General features: G+C 40.1%; 6 protein-coding genes across 6 annotated transcripts; 3 read left to right on the top strand and 3 right to left on the bottom strand. All coding sequences in view use genetic code 12, as the record gives it.

The window, feature by feature from the left end:
* Positions 1-776: 776 nt before the first annotated feature.
* Positions 777-4,418, top strand: KEL1 (Kel1p; the record flags this gene model as incomplete). The annotated part of the gene is made up of 1 exon (XM_051755139.1): positions 777-4,418. One exon carries the CDS (start codon positions 777-779, stop codon positions 4,416-4,418), a length of 3,642 nt encoding a protein of 1,213 aa, XP_051610914.1.
* Positions 4,419-4,871: 453 nt separating this feature from the next.
* On the bottom strand, positions 4,872-7,490 carry RIM8 (Rim8p; the record flags this gene model as incomplete). Its single annotated transcript, XM_051755138.1, has 1 exon — positions 4,872-7,490. The coding sequence occupies one exon, from the start codon at positions 7,488-7,490 to the stop codon at positions 4,872-4,874; it is 2,619 nt and encodes an 872-aa protein (XP_051610913.1).
* Positions 7,491-8,808: 1,318 nt separating this feature from the next.
* KGF57_000647 (uncharacterized protein) lies at positions 8,809-10,272 on the bottom strand (the record flags this gene model as incomplete). Its single annotated transcript, XM_051755137.1, has 1 exon — positions 8,809-10,272. One exon carries the CDS (start codon positions 10,270-10,272, stop codon positions 8,809-8,811), a length of 1,464 nt encoding a protein of 487 aa, XP_051610912.1.
* Positions 10,273-10,717: 445 nt separating this feature from the next.
* On the top strand, positions 10,718-12,493 carry LEU4 (2-isopropylmalate synthase; the record flags this gene model as incomplete). The annotated part of the gene is made up of 1 exon (XM_051755136.1): positions 10,718-12,493. The coding sequence occupies one exon, from the start codon at positions 10,718-10,720 to the stop codon at positions 12,491-12,493; it is 1,776 nt and encodes a 591-aa protein (XP_051610911.1).
* A 457-nt stretch (positions 12,494-12,950) lies between these two features.
* RPL16A (60S ribosomal protein uL13) lies at positions 12,951-13,553 on the top strand (the record flags this gene model as incomplete). Its single annotated transcript, XM_051755135.1, has 1 exon — positions 12,951-13,553. The coding sequence occupies one exon, from the start codon at positions 12,951-12,953 to the stop codon at positions 13,551-13,553; it is 603 nt and encodes a 200-aa protein (XP_051610910.1).
* Positions 13,554-14,437: 884 nt separating this feature from the next.
* KGF57_000644 (uncharacterized protein) lies at positions 14,438-15,373 on the bottom strand (the record flags this gene model as incomplete). The annotated part of the gene is made up of 1 exon (XM_051755134.1): positions 14,438-15,373. One exon carries the CDS (start codon positions 15,371-15,373, stop codon positions 14,438-14,440), a length of 936 nt encoding a protein of 311 aa, XP_051610909.1.
* Between the last annotated feature and the right edge of the window lie 1,088 nt (positions 15,374-16,461).

The raw sequence follows: 16,461 nt of genomic DNA, 5'->3' as shown, positions 1-16,461 counted from the left end.
AGTTACCCTTTTCGGTAGAGCCCATACGTCAAAGGTATAATGTGGTTTTCCAATGGTAAACGAGGACCAGATAGAGAAAGAGCATCAACAATGTAACGACAGTAGTGGTCAGATCTATTGAACCACTGAGACAATACAACTAGTTACTAGTTATCTAGGGGTACTGAAAAGAGAGAGAGAGTGTGTGTGTGTGTGTATAGAGTAAGAAGTCGAAGTAGAAGCTGCGACTTTTTCTGTCAGGTGTCTGTTGCGCAATCTAAATGTCGTACGAACACTTTGTACAATACACAACTCTAGTAACAAGATGGCCACAACCTCGCCTTGTTTCCACAATAGTGCTGCACACTCCAAGACCATATAATATCCTATGGGGTGTATGTATTGGGTGCTAATAAATATTACTCAATTTAGTTTGGACATTTTTTTCTTTTTTTGTATACGTTTGGTTTTGTAACCCGTTAAGTCCTTGTTGTTCTACAATGTATTGTTATTATTACCCTTTTCAACCACTAATGTATACATAATACAAAACCTGACTTTTCTTCAAAATATAAAATTCTACATCGATCCATTCCCCAAAATCTACACAAGAGTAAGCACAACTACTACTCACCAAATCTTAACAGATCTGTGTAACATCCACTGCCCAATATACAAAACTATAAACTTACACATAATTATATAAATACTCATTGTCGTTGCCCGCTGCCGCCAGTTATATTTAATCGCCCCCACCTTCCCCAAATATTTGAATTTTTTTTTTTTATATTTACTCCATGAAGAAGTTCAAGTTTGGGAGAAAGAACAGTACAGCTACCTCAGCAACTTCATCCAACAAGAACTCACCCAAGAAGGAGAAGATCAAAAGCAGTCGCACTTCGAAATCATCAGCATCCTTCCAAGCGCCAAATTCTCCTCCACACTCACCACCACTGCAAGATAAAGATTACTTGCATTCACATACTTTTGGTCAAGAAGATTTACACAGCAGTAGTAACAATAACAACAACATGCCGGTAGCTCAAGATCATCACAGTTATACCCTGGAACCATTTGGAATCACTACTGATCCATCAACAGTTCCTTACAAGTCGCGCGCTCCACCCCATTTGAATGTCAGTAATCCCTGGAATAGATTCAAGATTTTTGATTCTCCTTTTCCCAGGTACAGGCATGCGGCATCTGCCATTTCTAGTGACAAGAATGAGATCTTCATCATGGGTGGATTGAAAGATGGTTCAGTTTTCGGCGATACTTGGAGAATCATTCCTCATGAAGGCCACGATGGCGACGTATTGAATTACTCAGCTGAGAATATTGAAATCACCAATAATAATAATCCACCAGCTAGAGTTGGCCATTCGTCAGTCTTGTGTGGTAATGCATTCATCATTTATGGTGGAGACACTGTTGAAACTGATGAATATGGTTTCCCAGATAACAATTTCTACTTGTTCAATATCAATAATCACAAGTATACCATTCCAAGCCACATTTTGAACAAGCCAAATGGTAGATACGGACATACCATTGGAGTTGTTGCCGTTGATCACTCATCGTCATCGAGACTTTACCTTTTTGGTGGTCAATTGGAAAACGATGTTTTCAATGATATGTATTATTTTGAGTTGAATTCATTCAAATCACCAAAGGCAACTTGGAAAATTGTTGAACCTTTAAACAATTTCAAGCCACCACCATTGACTAATCACTCAATGTCGATTTACAAGGAGAAAATTTACGTTTTCGGTGGTGTATACAATAACGAAAGAGTGTCGAATGATTTATGGGAATTTGACGTTGAACACGAGCAATGGAAACAGATTCAAACTAGTGGTACTCTACCATTACCAGTGAATGAGCATTCAGCTTGTGTTGTCGATGACAGATTGTACATTTACGGTGGTAACGATTTCAGTGGAGTTATTTATAGCAGTCTTTATGTGTTGGACTTGAAGACTTTTACATGGTACAAGTTGTTGGAGACTGCTGAAGAAAATGGGCCTGGGCCTAGGTGTGGTCATTCAATGACTTATTTACCCAAATATAACAAGTTGATTATAATGGGTGGTGACAAGAATGATTATATTGTTGCTGATGCAACCAATTTCGATACTTATGAAACTTTCAATGGTGCAGAAGTCGGAACCATGATCTATGAATTGGATATCAATATCGTTGATCAATTTATGTCTGAACCTATTGAGCCTCGTTCATCTAGGAAACCACGGAAAGTGGCTGCTTCAGCCTCAGCTCAACCGGGTGATGGGTTTGAACGTCACTCAAGACGTGAATCTACTGGTCCCGAAGATTACGCTACTCCTCGTGCTTCACCTCCTCCACCACCCCCACAAGCCTTACAGCCACAATCTCAAGATCGTGCACAGTTGGACCGCGGGTTATCTACAAACACAATGAATCGTCATACTGATTTCGTTGATGTTGAAACTCCATCCGGTACAAACTCACATATTGATCAAGAAGAAGAAGAAGACAATGTGGTGCCACATGTCAACCCATACGCTCGTATTGACAGAGACACAGACGCCAATATTGCCCAAACTAATGAGCCAATCAGTGACGAGCATGTGGTGCAAGACGAACTTCCCGATGATGAGGATGCACAGTATCTAAGAAGAAGATCGCTTGATCCTAAATTCAACCATGAGCATGAAGATGTCGCCACCAATGGTGTTTCTGGTGCTGGCGTGGCTGCTGCATTTGCCGCTGCTGGTGCTGCTGGGAAAGCAGCCGGCCACGCTTCAGTCTTGAAGAGATCTTTGGGAACTTATGATGATAAAGACGAAGAAGAGCAAGACGCTGACACTATTGAAGGAGTTGCAAGAAATAGAAGGTCAAGTCTTGCTGACAAATCATATGGTCTGACTTCATACTACCCTGATATTACCAGCGACCACGAAACTTCAACCTATCCCCGTGACAGAAGCTATCTCAAGGACACTGAGGATGAAGAAGAGGAGGAGCAAGAAGAAGTGGTAGACAAGGAAGACGACGATGTCATTAAGCCAATCTCCATCAACAGAAACATTAGCTCTTCCACTACTCGTGGCTCTCGTGGTACTGCCATTGGTGGTGGTGCTAGTGCTGTCAATGATAGAAGATTGAATCAAATAATTGAAGAGTTGAGAAACGAATTGGATCAAGTCAAGTCATCAACAAGCCAACAATTGCAAACCGCAAACACCAGAATCAATTCCTTACAAGAACAAAATGCCCAGTTGCAGTCATCTCACAAGAACGATATTGATGTATACACACGTCAAATCAATGATAAAGATGCCATGATCAATGAGTTGAAACTGAGCCTTGATCCAAGTGCATGGGACCCTGAAGCACCATCCACCACGACAAACTTGTCTGAATTGAGTCGATACAAGTTGGAAAGGCTAGAGTTGAATAACAAGTTGGTTTACTTGCAACAGGAGAATGCTAAATTGCATGATCAATTTGCCGAGTTTGAACCGTTCATGAATCATCAAATTGGCGAATTGGCCAAATTCCAAAAAGTGATTAAAGTGCAAGAAGAGCAAATTGAAAAATTGAGTTTCCAAGTCAAGGATCAAGAAGTATTGCATAAGGAGATTAATGAATGGAAGACGAAATTTGATAATTTACAATTGGAATTTGACAATTATAAAGCCATACATAACGACGATGATATTGATCTCGAGGATCAACAATATCAAGGAGGTGACGAATCATTCTCAGCTGACGCCGCTGGCAATGCCGACAACAGATCTATCTTAAGCTCAGCCAGAACGAGAAGAGACATTTCGACCCAATTGGAAAATTTGGTCAACTTGTGGAATGTCAAACAACCGGCAACGCGTGAAGTATCACCAGCAATCACGCCGGAAAACAACCCCGTTGTTGCCAAATTGCAACAACAAGTGGATGACTTGTTGCGCATCTCGAAACAGAATGATGAAGTTAGCCATCAAGAAATTGCCACCTTGCGTCAGGAATTGACTCAACGTATTGCCAATTTGAAAAGCTTGGAGGAAAATTACCGCGAGTCTTTACAATCGGTGAATAACACTTCAAAGGCATTGAAGTTGAACCAAGAAGAATTGAATAATCAACGCAACTTTATGGATAAATTGATTAAGGAAAATAATGAATTGAAGATGTTCAAATCGGCCCATTTGAAAAAGAGTAATGGATCATCGACATCGACTCCTGTTGTTGGAGACGACGCGTTTAGTGATGCTCGTGATACTGTTAATGTCGGCGGCCATGTGGATGACGATGACGAAGGAGTCATTAGTAATGCCCATTTCAATATGAAGATTAAGGATCTTGAGGCTGATTTGTACATTATTAAGCAAGAGAGAGACCAGTTGAAGAATAACGTTACTGCGTTGCAAAAACAATTGTACTTGGCTCAAAATAATTGAGGCTGTGAAAGTTTGAGCTTGAAGCTTTGCGAGGGTTTTGACAACCTGTTTTCTCGACCGTTTGAGTTCACTCTTTGATTCAACTCCAATACACGAAGTGTGTGTTGCTTATTCTGTGCAAAGTTTGAGAATCCTTACTGAAACAATTATCATCTGTGATGTATAATTGACAGTTTTGTCAAAATTTTGCGCTTCCTTTTCTATAACGTAACGTTGATTGAATTATTTTGAATACCCCCACTTATCGTCCTTGATGATGAAAAGCTTTTCTTTGTATAATTTTAATAAAAGGCAATAAAATTGAGACTTTAGTTGTTACTTCAAGAGGGAGTGTTGTACTGTACAACATGAAGTGCACTTCGTAAATCATTAAATTCGGTTACAAATAATACACATTTACATTGGAACTAGATACAAAGTTCATTCTTCCATTGCAAGCAACACTGGCCCCGCCTATGTGGTTCTGTCAAGCTCTCCGTCTTGCCGTTGTTGTTGTTGTTGTTGTTGTTGTTGCTGGTCTCGTTGCGATGCATTACCAGCATGCAACAAATGCGAATGCGACTGAGAAAGTAATTGGTCATCTTTGGCTGACACATAGGCCGGTACATGATCAATCTCATCATCATTGAATAACTGATGAGCTAATGAACTTGATGGTGCATCGTGGTGTTCCGAGGTCGACAGAGAAGAAGGCAAGCCAAAATAATCATCAAACTCGGAACGTTGTTGCTGTTGCTGTTGCTGTTGACCATTGTTTATGGTGTTATCGCTGTCCCTTGGACTGCTTTGAGCGGGTTGTGAGGGGGGCGGAGTAGGTTGAGTAAATGTAAAGAAACTGATGTGATTTTCTGAACCATGCTCAAGTGGTAGAGGCGGAGTGCAATTATTGCCAAAGTTATGAGATGGTGGTTCATTTACGGGGGCATCTCCCTGTCGGTCCTCCGCCTCGTTTCCTCCTTCTGGTCCTACTCCATCAACTCTCACCTCTCCGTCCTCTTCTTCATCTTCCTCCTCATCCAAATCTGGTGGTGCTGAAGGCAACAAGCTATCTTCATGCTGTTGCATTCTTTCCTTCTCTGACAATCCTGAATTCTGATGCAAAGTCTGCACAAATTCATTCAGAATATCCGTGGCATGATCATTACTGTACAACGGTGCTTGTGAGTCTTCAGCATTGGTTGAATATGGTGGGGTTTGGAAATGATTCAACTCTCTAAACTCCGGTATTGAATTAATGTACGGGTATCGTTGGGGTGGGTTTGTGGCTGCCATTGCAGACGTGGATAATGAAGATGGTGGGCCATTAATTGAGGCTGAATTTGCAGCTGAGTTTGTTACACCTCCTGATGTTGCTATTAATGATGATGGAAGTGGCGTTGGTGTGTGACCGAAAAAGGATGGAGAATTAGTTGATGTAGTTTGAACTTGTGGTGACGGGTTGCCGGATGAATTAAACAATGCCGGTGACAAATTCGAATTGGAAATTGAAGATGATGACCGTCTGGAAACGGTGGTGGTTGTGGGCTCCGTTGATGAAAGTGTTTGAACATCCTCGTCTTCTGGTTGCAGTCGATGTGTTCCAATGCAGATCTCGCTGGTCAATTGCAAAAATTTCTTTGATCTTTTGAAACGATCAGTGTTTATAAATGTTGATCGATCCTTTTGATTCTGGGCTGTTGAATTGAAATTGAACTGAAATGATTCTATGGATGTCGCGCTCTTTTGTTGTGGTTGTTGAATATTGTTGTTTGAGTCTGGCAGGTGTCGCTCAGCAACTAAATCAGGATCGATATTCACTGATCTGCCTGAGAGGTTAATTAGCACCTCAATGAAGTACTGAAATGATACCAATGGACAGCCAGTTATTGTAGGAAATGCATCTGGGGGTACTCTTAGCGATGTCTTGACCTCGGAATTCAATGTCACTGGGTCAACATATAAGGGTAGGACAGTTTGTTGTAAATCCTTTCTAAAGCTCTCAACAACTCCATCTGGTCCATTATCTAATCGACAAACACGAACAAATGTTATAATTATCCCATTGAGATCTTGCACCTTTTTCAAGTGGTTGATTGTCAACTTGACTGGTATTGATTCGCCACGTAGATACCCTCGTTGTGGTACATCTAGAATGACTTTGATTGTTGATTGAAGTTTATTGATACTTGATGTCAGCCTATCATGATGGTGGCCGAGCTCATTAGAGTTTGAGTGAGAAGATTGGTCATTGATTGAGTTTTGATCCAGATTGTTTGATGACATGGTGGCAAAAGTTTGCACCGTATTCAAAGTTGATGTTGAAGACTGCGTGCGCAGTAGTTTCTTGTCCTTGGTCAAACTCCCTCTTGGATCTTTCAATATTAGTCTTTTGGGTTTGGGCCGTGGCAAAGTTGACACATCAATTGGATTGATAAGATTTATCAACTTTTCTGAAGTGTAGGAAGGGCTATGCAGTGATTTCTTTTTGCCAGCGGGTAGTTCACCAGGTGAAGTGGGCAAATTGTTGGACATATCAGTTGTGAACGAAGAGGCGTTACCCACGCAAGCCCGCAATAAGTAGTTGATTGAACCTTTGCCAAAATCAATTGAGGTAAATACTCTTTTGTTCGGTAGTTTAACAATAAAAGGAAATACATGTTCTCCCTTGTTTAATCCATTGGTAAACTCTTCGTCATTGCTGTTGCCACCACCAGCGATATTGTCACTTCCACCATATATCTTGATAGTATGATCGAACAAGGTATGTTTCAAAGGCCGTAGTTTTGAATGTGAAGATGCGTTAATTTTGATAAACCCAATCAAAGAGAGGGTGATCACTATGTTTGCTAAATTTCTCTTTGATATCAACACGATTTGTCCCGACACTTCATCTCCCGGTAGCCAAGTCTTGTGCGGATTATCCAACTGTACGTAAAATTCGTCAACAGCGCTAAAGTCCAATTTGAAGGCTGATGCGAATGAAGAAGCGCCAAGCTTTGAAGTGGAGTTTGCGTTACTACTACTACTACCACTACTACCACCACCACCACCACCACTCGGGGAAGGTAGTATCTTTGACACTGCTCTTCTCATTTGCAAGGACTATATGTGTGGTTGACTTCAACTGTGTGATATAACTAAATTAGCCCGGAGTTTGGGTGTGTTGTATTCTCTTTACTTCTTTGGTTGTCGTTGCTGCTGTTGCTGCTGTTGTGGTGGGCCTAGTAGCTTAGTGTGGCTTTGAAAATTAAGTAGTTGAGTGATAGATTCTAAATTTACTTGAAATTGAAACTTGGCATGTGCGAGGAAAAGCAATAAAAGAACAGTGTTGAATGTGTCTAGAATGATGGTATAGTACAAATGGGAAGGATGTATTGGCCAGTATGTATGTGTGGGTGTCTAAGTCACCTCTAAGGTCTAAGTGTAGTCTCTAAAGTATTGATGGTCTGTAAAAATGAGAGGGACTATCTAAGGACGGATTGTTTTGGGGGATTGTTTAATTTCCTGTCTCTGTCTCTCTGTCTCTCTCCTTTTTATTTTTTTTTCTTTTTGTATTTTGTTGTTGACTTCCAAATCAAGTAACTAGTCACAAGTTCACAGAGCTGAGGGGTTCTGTAATACAAGACTGTGTCTATTCTGAAGCAGACCAGCCAAGAGTGTAGCATAGACAGGAAGGTATCCTTTTGCCAAAGCACAAAGTACCCTTATCTCCTCTTCAATTTGGTCCAGATATGCAGTCCAATGTGACGTAAGGCGAAGGCGAGAGAATGTTTTATAGTTTTTTTTATGGTTTTAGCGCCGTGCAGGTCCACGTCCACGTCCACGTCCACGTCCACGTCCACATCCACGTGCAAGCTTTGCAACAGAATTCGTAGCAGTTTGCATTACTTTTTACAGCAAAAACACAGTTGTATATATCACTGATTGAGGTCACCCATGGCGTAAAAATCAAAGACCAACTGCAGCATCAACAAACCCCCTCAAACCCTTTAAGCACACTTCTCTTTTGTCTCCTCTTTTTAAGGAACACCCAAGAATTTTTCTCTCCTTTTTTTCGTTGTCTCGTTTATTATTTCTTTTGGCGATCCTTTTGCAACCTCGCTCCCCTTCGCTTGATTCTTCTCCCAAAGGAAATAAGCAACGCAATCCAACACCTAAAGGGAGGCTCCTTTCAAAACATTGTCCATTGTATCCCAACAATATAAAGTCTAATTCTCGATAATTAATATTACTTTAATTCTAATATACAAAACAATAAAGAAAAAATATAATGCTTACTATTGTAATGGGACCTAGTCGGTTAATACAAGTGCTCTTCTATTCACATTCCTCTCAACACACACGCACATTCACATTCACACGTCCTGATTTCTACCATCTACTCCCCTGGAGTCTCTCTGTCTAATCACTCTTAATCAAAAGTCTTTTTGGTTCCTTTGAATTCGGCACCGGCAGATTTTCTTGGTGTTCCACTTGGAGTAGCTGATCTTTCTCTTCCACCGAATCCACCACGTCCACCGAATCCACCGCCTCTACCACCACCAAATCCACCACGGCTTCCTCCACAGTTACCACCACCACCGTTGTTGTTGTCTCTAGGAGTAGAGAAATCCAACCTGCATGGTCTTCCTTCTAAATATTCACCATTCAATGCTTCCAAAGCGGCTTTGGCCTCATCAACAGAACTAAATTGTACGTATCCGAATCCTTTTGGTTGTTGAGTATCTGGGTGAGTTGGCAATCTACATGAGATAACACTACCATATTCACCAAATACCTCAAACAACTTATCTCTGTTGGCATTGAATGACAAGTTACCAATGAACAAAGTGTCAGATGGTGGGGATTGCAGATCACCATATTGCTTAGCACGATCATTGTTAGACTTGGCGGCATGTGGTTTACCAGTTGATATGTCCAAATTGATTGGTCTACCATCAATCTCTTTACCTTGCATTTCAGCAATTGCCTTTTCAGCAGCTGCCTTAGAAGTGAAATCAACGTATCCATAACCTCTGGATCTTCCAGTGTCTCTCTCCATAATGACCCTGGCGCCAATGACACCTTCAAGATGCTCAAATTCCCTCTTTAACCAATCATCATCAATGTTCCATGATAATCTACCAGCAAAAATGGTGGCAGGCTCTTCATAGGTAGCAGCTGATGATGAAGATTCTGATTTAACTTTTTTGGATTGTGGAGTGGCTGTCGATTCAGTTTCTTCAATCTTACGCTTCTTTGGTGTTTCCTTGACTTCTTCCTCCTCTCCTTCTTCTTCTTCTTCTTCAGAGTCGGAGTCGGAATCAGAGTCAGAGTCAGAGTCAGAGTCAGAGTCAGATGACGATGACGATGATGATGATGATGATGATGAGCTCGAGCTTGAGCTTGAGCTATCGGAATCGGAATCAGATTCTGAGCTCAGGCTTGATGAACTGGAGTCGGAGCTTTCTTCCTTCTTGGTCTCTTTCAGTTCTTCTTCCTCTTCTTCTTCGTCTGATGAAGATTCATCACTTGATGATTTGCTAGATGGAGAGCTTGAGTCGGAACTCTCTTCCTTTTTGGCAACCTTGACCTCCTCCTTGACTTCTTCCTCTTCTTCTTCGTCTGAAGAAGATTCATCACTTGACGAGTCGCTTGACGAGTCGCTAGATGATGAGCTGGATGATGAGCTAGATGATGAGCTAGATGATGAATCCGAGTCTGAGTCGGATGAGCTTGAGGAACTGTCCTCTTCTTCTTCTTCTTCTTCTTCAGACGAGCTTTCTTCCTTCTTGCTCTTCTTCTTGTCTACCTTTTTTTCAACCTTGGCTGGTTTAGCATCCTTCTTACCGGCAGCTTTCTTATCCACCTTCTTATCTTTAACTGATTTAGCCATTGTAAATGATATCTTTTGCTAGTGAAAGAAAGTATCTTCAATTGACGTGAAAAAAAAAAAAATATCCAAGTAATGCGATGATTATGGAGAGAGATGAGCTGGAAAAAATATAAAAAATAATACGAAAAGAGAAAAAGAGAAGAAGGGAAGAGAAAAAAACACACGACAATAATTGGTAGTGCTTTCTGTTAGTGCAACTTACTTCCCAATATGGAAGTCTAAATTGTGTGTTTTTTTATTTCTCACTTTGTGAATCAACCGGTATCGCTCTACAGAGAGGGGAAAAAGTGAAAAATTTCCAACTTTGTACCAAAACCCAGGCAATTTTCCTGAACCCTTTTAAAAATCAAGTCCACTTCCAAACTACAGATCCCACTTTCCTCATCATCTTCTTCTCCCTTTCACTTATCCATCCATCATCATCAACCTCCACGCCACCCGAAGAATGATGTTCCCACAATTCAAACTCTTTGCAAGAGCAGCATCACGGATTCCACCCGTGAAACTACAGTACAAAAACATGCTCAAAAACCCCTCCGTCAAATACCCACCACCAAAACAAATCAAGTTGAACAACCGTGAATGGCCCAGTAAAGTAGTGACAAAAGCACCCAGATGGTTATCCACCGATTTACGAGACGGGAACCAATCATTACCTGACCCCATGTCAATCCTGGAAAAGAAGGAATATTTTCATAAATTGATTGATACGGGGTTTAAGGAAATCGAAGTTAGTTTCCCTCTGGCTTCACAAACCGATTTTGATTTCACGAGGTATGCAGTTGAGAATGCTCCTGAGGATGTAGCTATCCAAGTCTTGACCCAATCGAGAGAACCCTTGGTGAGAAGAACGGTTGAGTCGGTAAAGGGTGCCAAGAAGGCGATTATTCACATTTATTTGGCTACTTCGGATGTGTTTAGAGAAGTTGTGTTTGGTATGTCGCAGGAAGACGCTATTGCCAAAGCTGTTGAGACTACTAAATTGGTGAAAAGTTTAACCAAAGATGACCCAAATATGAGGGAAACTGAATGGAATTTGGAGTTTTCTCCCGAATGTTTTTCAGATACCCCTGTTGAATTTGCCGTGGCTATTTGTGAAGCTGTGAAACAAGCATGGGAACCTAGTGTTGAGCATCCAATGATTTTCAACTTGCCTGCAACGGTTGAAGTTGCTGGTCCAAATGTATATGCTGATCAGATTGAATACTTTTGCAAACATATTACTGAACGTGAGAAAGTTGTTGTTTCTGTGCATTGTCACAATGATCGTGGATGTGGTGTCGCAGCTACTGAATTGGGATTGTTAGCCGGTGCTGATCGTGTTGAAGGTTGCATATTTGGCAATGGTGAACGTACTGGTAATGTTGACTTGGTTACAGTTGCATTAAACTTGTATACACAGGGTATTTCACCAAATTTGGATTTTTCAGATTTGCAGAGTTTGATTGATGTTAGTGAACGTTGCAACAAGATTAAAGTGCCTGAACGTGCTCCATATAGTGGATCGTTAGTTGTTTGTGCATTTAGTGGATCGCATCAGGATGCAATCAAGAAGGGGTTCAGCTATGAGCGTGATGACGAGAAATGGGCAATTCCTTATTTGCCTTTGGACCCTAAGGATATTGGCAGAACTTATGAGGCTGTGATTAGAGTCAATTCCCAATCTGGTAAAGGCGGAAGCGCCTGGGTTATCTTGAGATCATTGGGTTTGGACTTGCCTAGACACTTACAAGTGGCATTTTCATCCATTGTTCAAGCTAAAGCTGATCAATTGGGAAGAGAGTTGCAAATTGATGAGATTGTTGATGTTTTCAACAAGGAATATCTTGTGCAAGCACCATTATCCATTGTAGATTTCGAAATCACCAAGAGTAAGAACGATCTCAGAGAGATTTTTGCACAGTTGAAGGATGATGTCAATGGCAAAGAGATTGTTATTAAAGGTGAAGGAAATGGACCAATTTCTTCATTTATTGACGCTATTGGTAAGAAGTTTGGAACATTGTTTGAAGTTGTTACTTATCAAGAGCATTCATTAGGTACAGGATCAGCCTCCAAAGCTGCTACATATGTTCAATTGAGCTATTTGAACAATGCTAATGAGAAGGTTACAAAATGGGGTTGTGGTATCAACCATGATGTCAGTCAAGCTTCGATGGAAGCTATTTTGAGTGTCGTTAACTCATTGTTAAACGAAGGAAGCATCAAGGTGCCAAGTTAGACGCCCTATAGGTGATTTAGAGACTATGTAGAGTAATAAAAGTTTATGCATAGACATATAGCGTAGGTCAACTTGTTGATTGTACCAGAAATCATTTAAAAAGAGTCTGTACTAGGGCTTAGCCCTAGAATACTTTGCACGTGAGTGGTGGAAAAAAATGCATATACACTTGCAGGAGAGAAAAATTGATACAACATCACAGGACCGTACTAGAGCGAAACAATTTTTCCACGCCCTAATTTCCCACGCTTTCCGCACCAACCTCGCCAACTCTCGCTCGACAACATATACACTGTGTAACCAAGTAAATTTTTCATCACAAAACCATATCCTTCTAACAACGCTTACTACCACTCACTCGCACTTTACAAAATTTTTTTTTTTTTCTGCAACTGTGAATTTTTCCATCTAACATCACCACACACCACTTCTATACACACACACACACATACGAACCATGTCATCATTCGAACCAGTTGTTGTTATTGATGGTAAAGGCCACTTATTGGGTCGTTTAGCCTCCATCATCTCCAAGCAAATCCTTAACGGACAAAAGATTGTTGTTGTCAGATGTGAGGAATTGAACATTTCTGGTGAATTTTTCAGAAACAAGTTGAAGTACCACGACTACTTGAGAAAGTCTACTAGATACAACAAGACCAAAGGTCCATTCCACTTCAGGGCCCCATCTAGAATCTTGTACAAGGCTATCAGAGGTATGATTCCTCACAAGACTGCTAGAGGTAAGGCTGCTTTGGAAAGATTGAAGGTTTTCGAAGGTGTTCCACCACCATACGACAAGAAGAAGAGAGTTGTTGTTCCACAAGCTTTGAGAGTATTGAGATTGAAGCCAGGTAGAAAATACACCACTGTTGGTAAATTGTCAACTTCAGTTGGTTGGAAATACGAATCAGTTGTTGAAAAATTGGAAGAAAAGAGAAAATTGCAATCAGCTGAATACTACGCCAAGAAGAAGGCTTTGACTAAGAAGTTGAATGCTGCTCAAGCTTCAACTGCTGAATCTGAAGCTGCTAAGAAATTGTCTGCTTTGGGTTACTAAGTGCGAAATGAAATGAGAGATAGAAAGAACATAATTAAAACATAATGTGTTCCCGTCCTCTTTGACCACTATTGCAAAGCTGGTTTTAATCGTTAGTTGAGAGAGTAAGGAGTTTTAATCTTTTGGCTTTTGATGGATGTGGCTGCAATATGGGAAGAGAGGAGAGGGGGGAGCACTGATTTTATCATTACGATTATCACCCGGTATATAACGAAACCCACCCAATCTTTTTTTGTTGTTGTTGTTCCTAGTCATTGTTTTATATAGGAGTAATTTTTAAAAACGGAAATTTTATTATAATAGTAAATCTGGATTGAGAGGTGTAGAGAATGGTGGAGTACTTGGAGGAGGAGGAGGAGGACGACGACGACGACGACGACGACGACGAGAATGTTGTGTCTTTCTAAATCTCGATATCTGTGACGTTACAAGCAGATCATGTCAAGTCTGCCTCATCCATCTTGTATGTTTTTTCTCTCCAAATTAAGCTCAATCCAGCTCACTGCATATCACTTTATGGAAGTAATGATAGCTGCAATTAGTACGCTGAAGCCTTTTTTGTTTTTTTTTTTGTATTGCACAGACTTTGATGGAAAAAACCGTACTTTTTATCCTTCATGGTTCTGCCAAGTTGTATGTCAGGACATATGAACTTTATAAATACAAGATTATGTTTATGAAAAGAAGACTCTTGAGAGACCCATTCTGAGTATCATTTGTGTGGAACTTCATCTCAAATAACTATTTGCATAGCTTCAAAACGAGGCTGTAAGGTTAACGGGTGGTTGTATCTACAAAGCTCAATCTTCCAAATAGCTTTTTGACGAGCACTTTGGATATAGCAAAAGGTCAAGAACGCAGTAGACAGACAAGTCCATGACTAATTACGAATACAATCTATGTAAAACACGAACCACTTCTTGTTTGAATTTGGTTCGCTTTGGTATTTTCTCATCACTTCTAATGGTGTCATTCTTTATCGTTGTGCTTGATTGAGTGGATTTACTTCTTTTCAACTTCATTCTTAACGTTTCGGCATAAGTTACTTGACCACCACTTGATTTATCGACAAAATTGACAATCCTCGATATAAAGTTACCAATTTCAACCAAGGACAATTTCTGATCGCCAATTGACATGCTTGTGTCTCGAATGTTGAGAAAAAATTTGGGGTACTGGTTGATTTTAAGTTCAGACAATAAATGGTCTTGTACGGGACGTATTCTTTGTGAGCCATTGCTGTTATTGGTGGATCTGGGGGAAGCTGTGTTGTTTGTGTATTCAAAGACGAATGATTTCCCCAAGTGTATGATATTGAATTGACCGATAAAGACTTGTTGTTGTCTGGATGGAAATAATACAAGTTGATGGTAAAACAAGAACAAGAATAAATGGTTGATTGTAAGTTGGTCAATTGTAATGTCATTGTTTGCGTAGGTGTTGATTAGGCTTAGTATTGAGTTTAGTTTTATAGTGATTTCTTGATGGTTGTAAATCATGGTGATTTCAGTCTGTTGCAAATTGGATAAAGTAGGACGAAGTTGCTCAGAGTTGTCCTCTGCTTCGTCCTCTTGTTCAGCGGGTTGCAAAAGATTGTTTATATTCCTTAGCCGAGTACGGTCAGTCTCCTGTTTTATTACTGCTAGTCTGGCTTGTAAGTAGGTGGACAAATACCTCGAGTCAAAGTGTTGCAGCACCACTGACAAAGGGTTTAACGTGATACATGATTCACAAGGTGAGGGTAGTGTACTGGTAGTGGTGTGTGAAGTAGAAGATGGTGGTGGTTGTAGTTGTAGTGACGAGATACAAGCAGCAGCCATCTTTGTTGGAGTAATTGGAGTTGTTGGAGTCAGTTGGAAAAACGTGGTGTTATTGAGATATATATATATATATATATGTATGTATGTATGTATGTATGTTTATCTATGCATCATCTGACAGCTTTGAATAAAGGGTGTGTCTTCCCACCTCTCCCCCCCCCCCTCAATATTATTTATTCGATTATTATAAAGATTAGGACTGTATATAATCCAGAACAGAATAGGAGTAAGTACGAAAAAAAAGGGTGAGGCTAAAAACACAATACAAAGAATATATATTAATATATTAATAAATAATAAATAATGATGTGTAACCTGTATGGAGTATAAAAAAAAAAATAAAAAAGAAAGTAAAAAGTGGGGAGATTAAAAAGAATATGGGGAACAATAAAAGATCATTTGTACAGATACAATTCTGTATAACTTTTGTCTCTCTCTTTTTCATAGATGACCACTTCCTTCAAGAAAACAGGAGAACTGTGATGATGATAAACACATGGTCATACTGTTCTACCACACAGTAACAATATAAACAAAGAATTTCAGTGGTGGATATTAGCGGTGCAGTTATTCCTCTTCGTATTTCTCTCTCTTGCTCTCTCAACAAACTCCACAAAAAAAGAAAAAAAAAATCCTCCCCTCTTCTTCCCCACCCAACAAAGTCTATCTTCAACTTGAAAAAAAAAAAAAAAGAATAATGGTAAACACACCCAGCCAACACAAAAGAAAAGATTCACCCCGAATCCTTAAATAGTAATGAGACTTCAACAAGTCAATCACAGTTGAGTATTCTTTACTCTCTGCCCCTTTGTTTATACGGTACGCAAGAGAGAGAGAGATAGAGAGAGAGAGACAAACTCATAACCCAAACGCCCCATAGAATAAAAAGAGTTTACTTCACTCGTTTGGTGCTCCCTTTTTTTTTTCTTTTTTTTTTCCGGTCCAAGGCTGACTGAAGAGATCAAGAATCTCTTATACATGTAACAATTCTTGACTCCTGAACGAAACAAAAAGAGGTGATGAAGATCTACAAAGAGTTGCGTAGTGCGGTTTAAAGCTATGCATTTTAACGAGAGTGTACCGCCGTA

The sequence above is a fragment of the Candida theae genome, assembly GCF_024610275.1.
Source record: "Candida theae strain CBS 12239 chromosome Unknown scaffold15, whole genome shotgun sequence".
Classification (NCBI taxonomy): Eukaryota; Fungi; Ascomycota; class Pichiomycetes; order Serinales; family Debaryomycetaceae; genus Lodderomyces; species Lodderomyces theae.
This window is presented reverse-complemented; position numbering and strand designations above follow the sequence as displayed.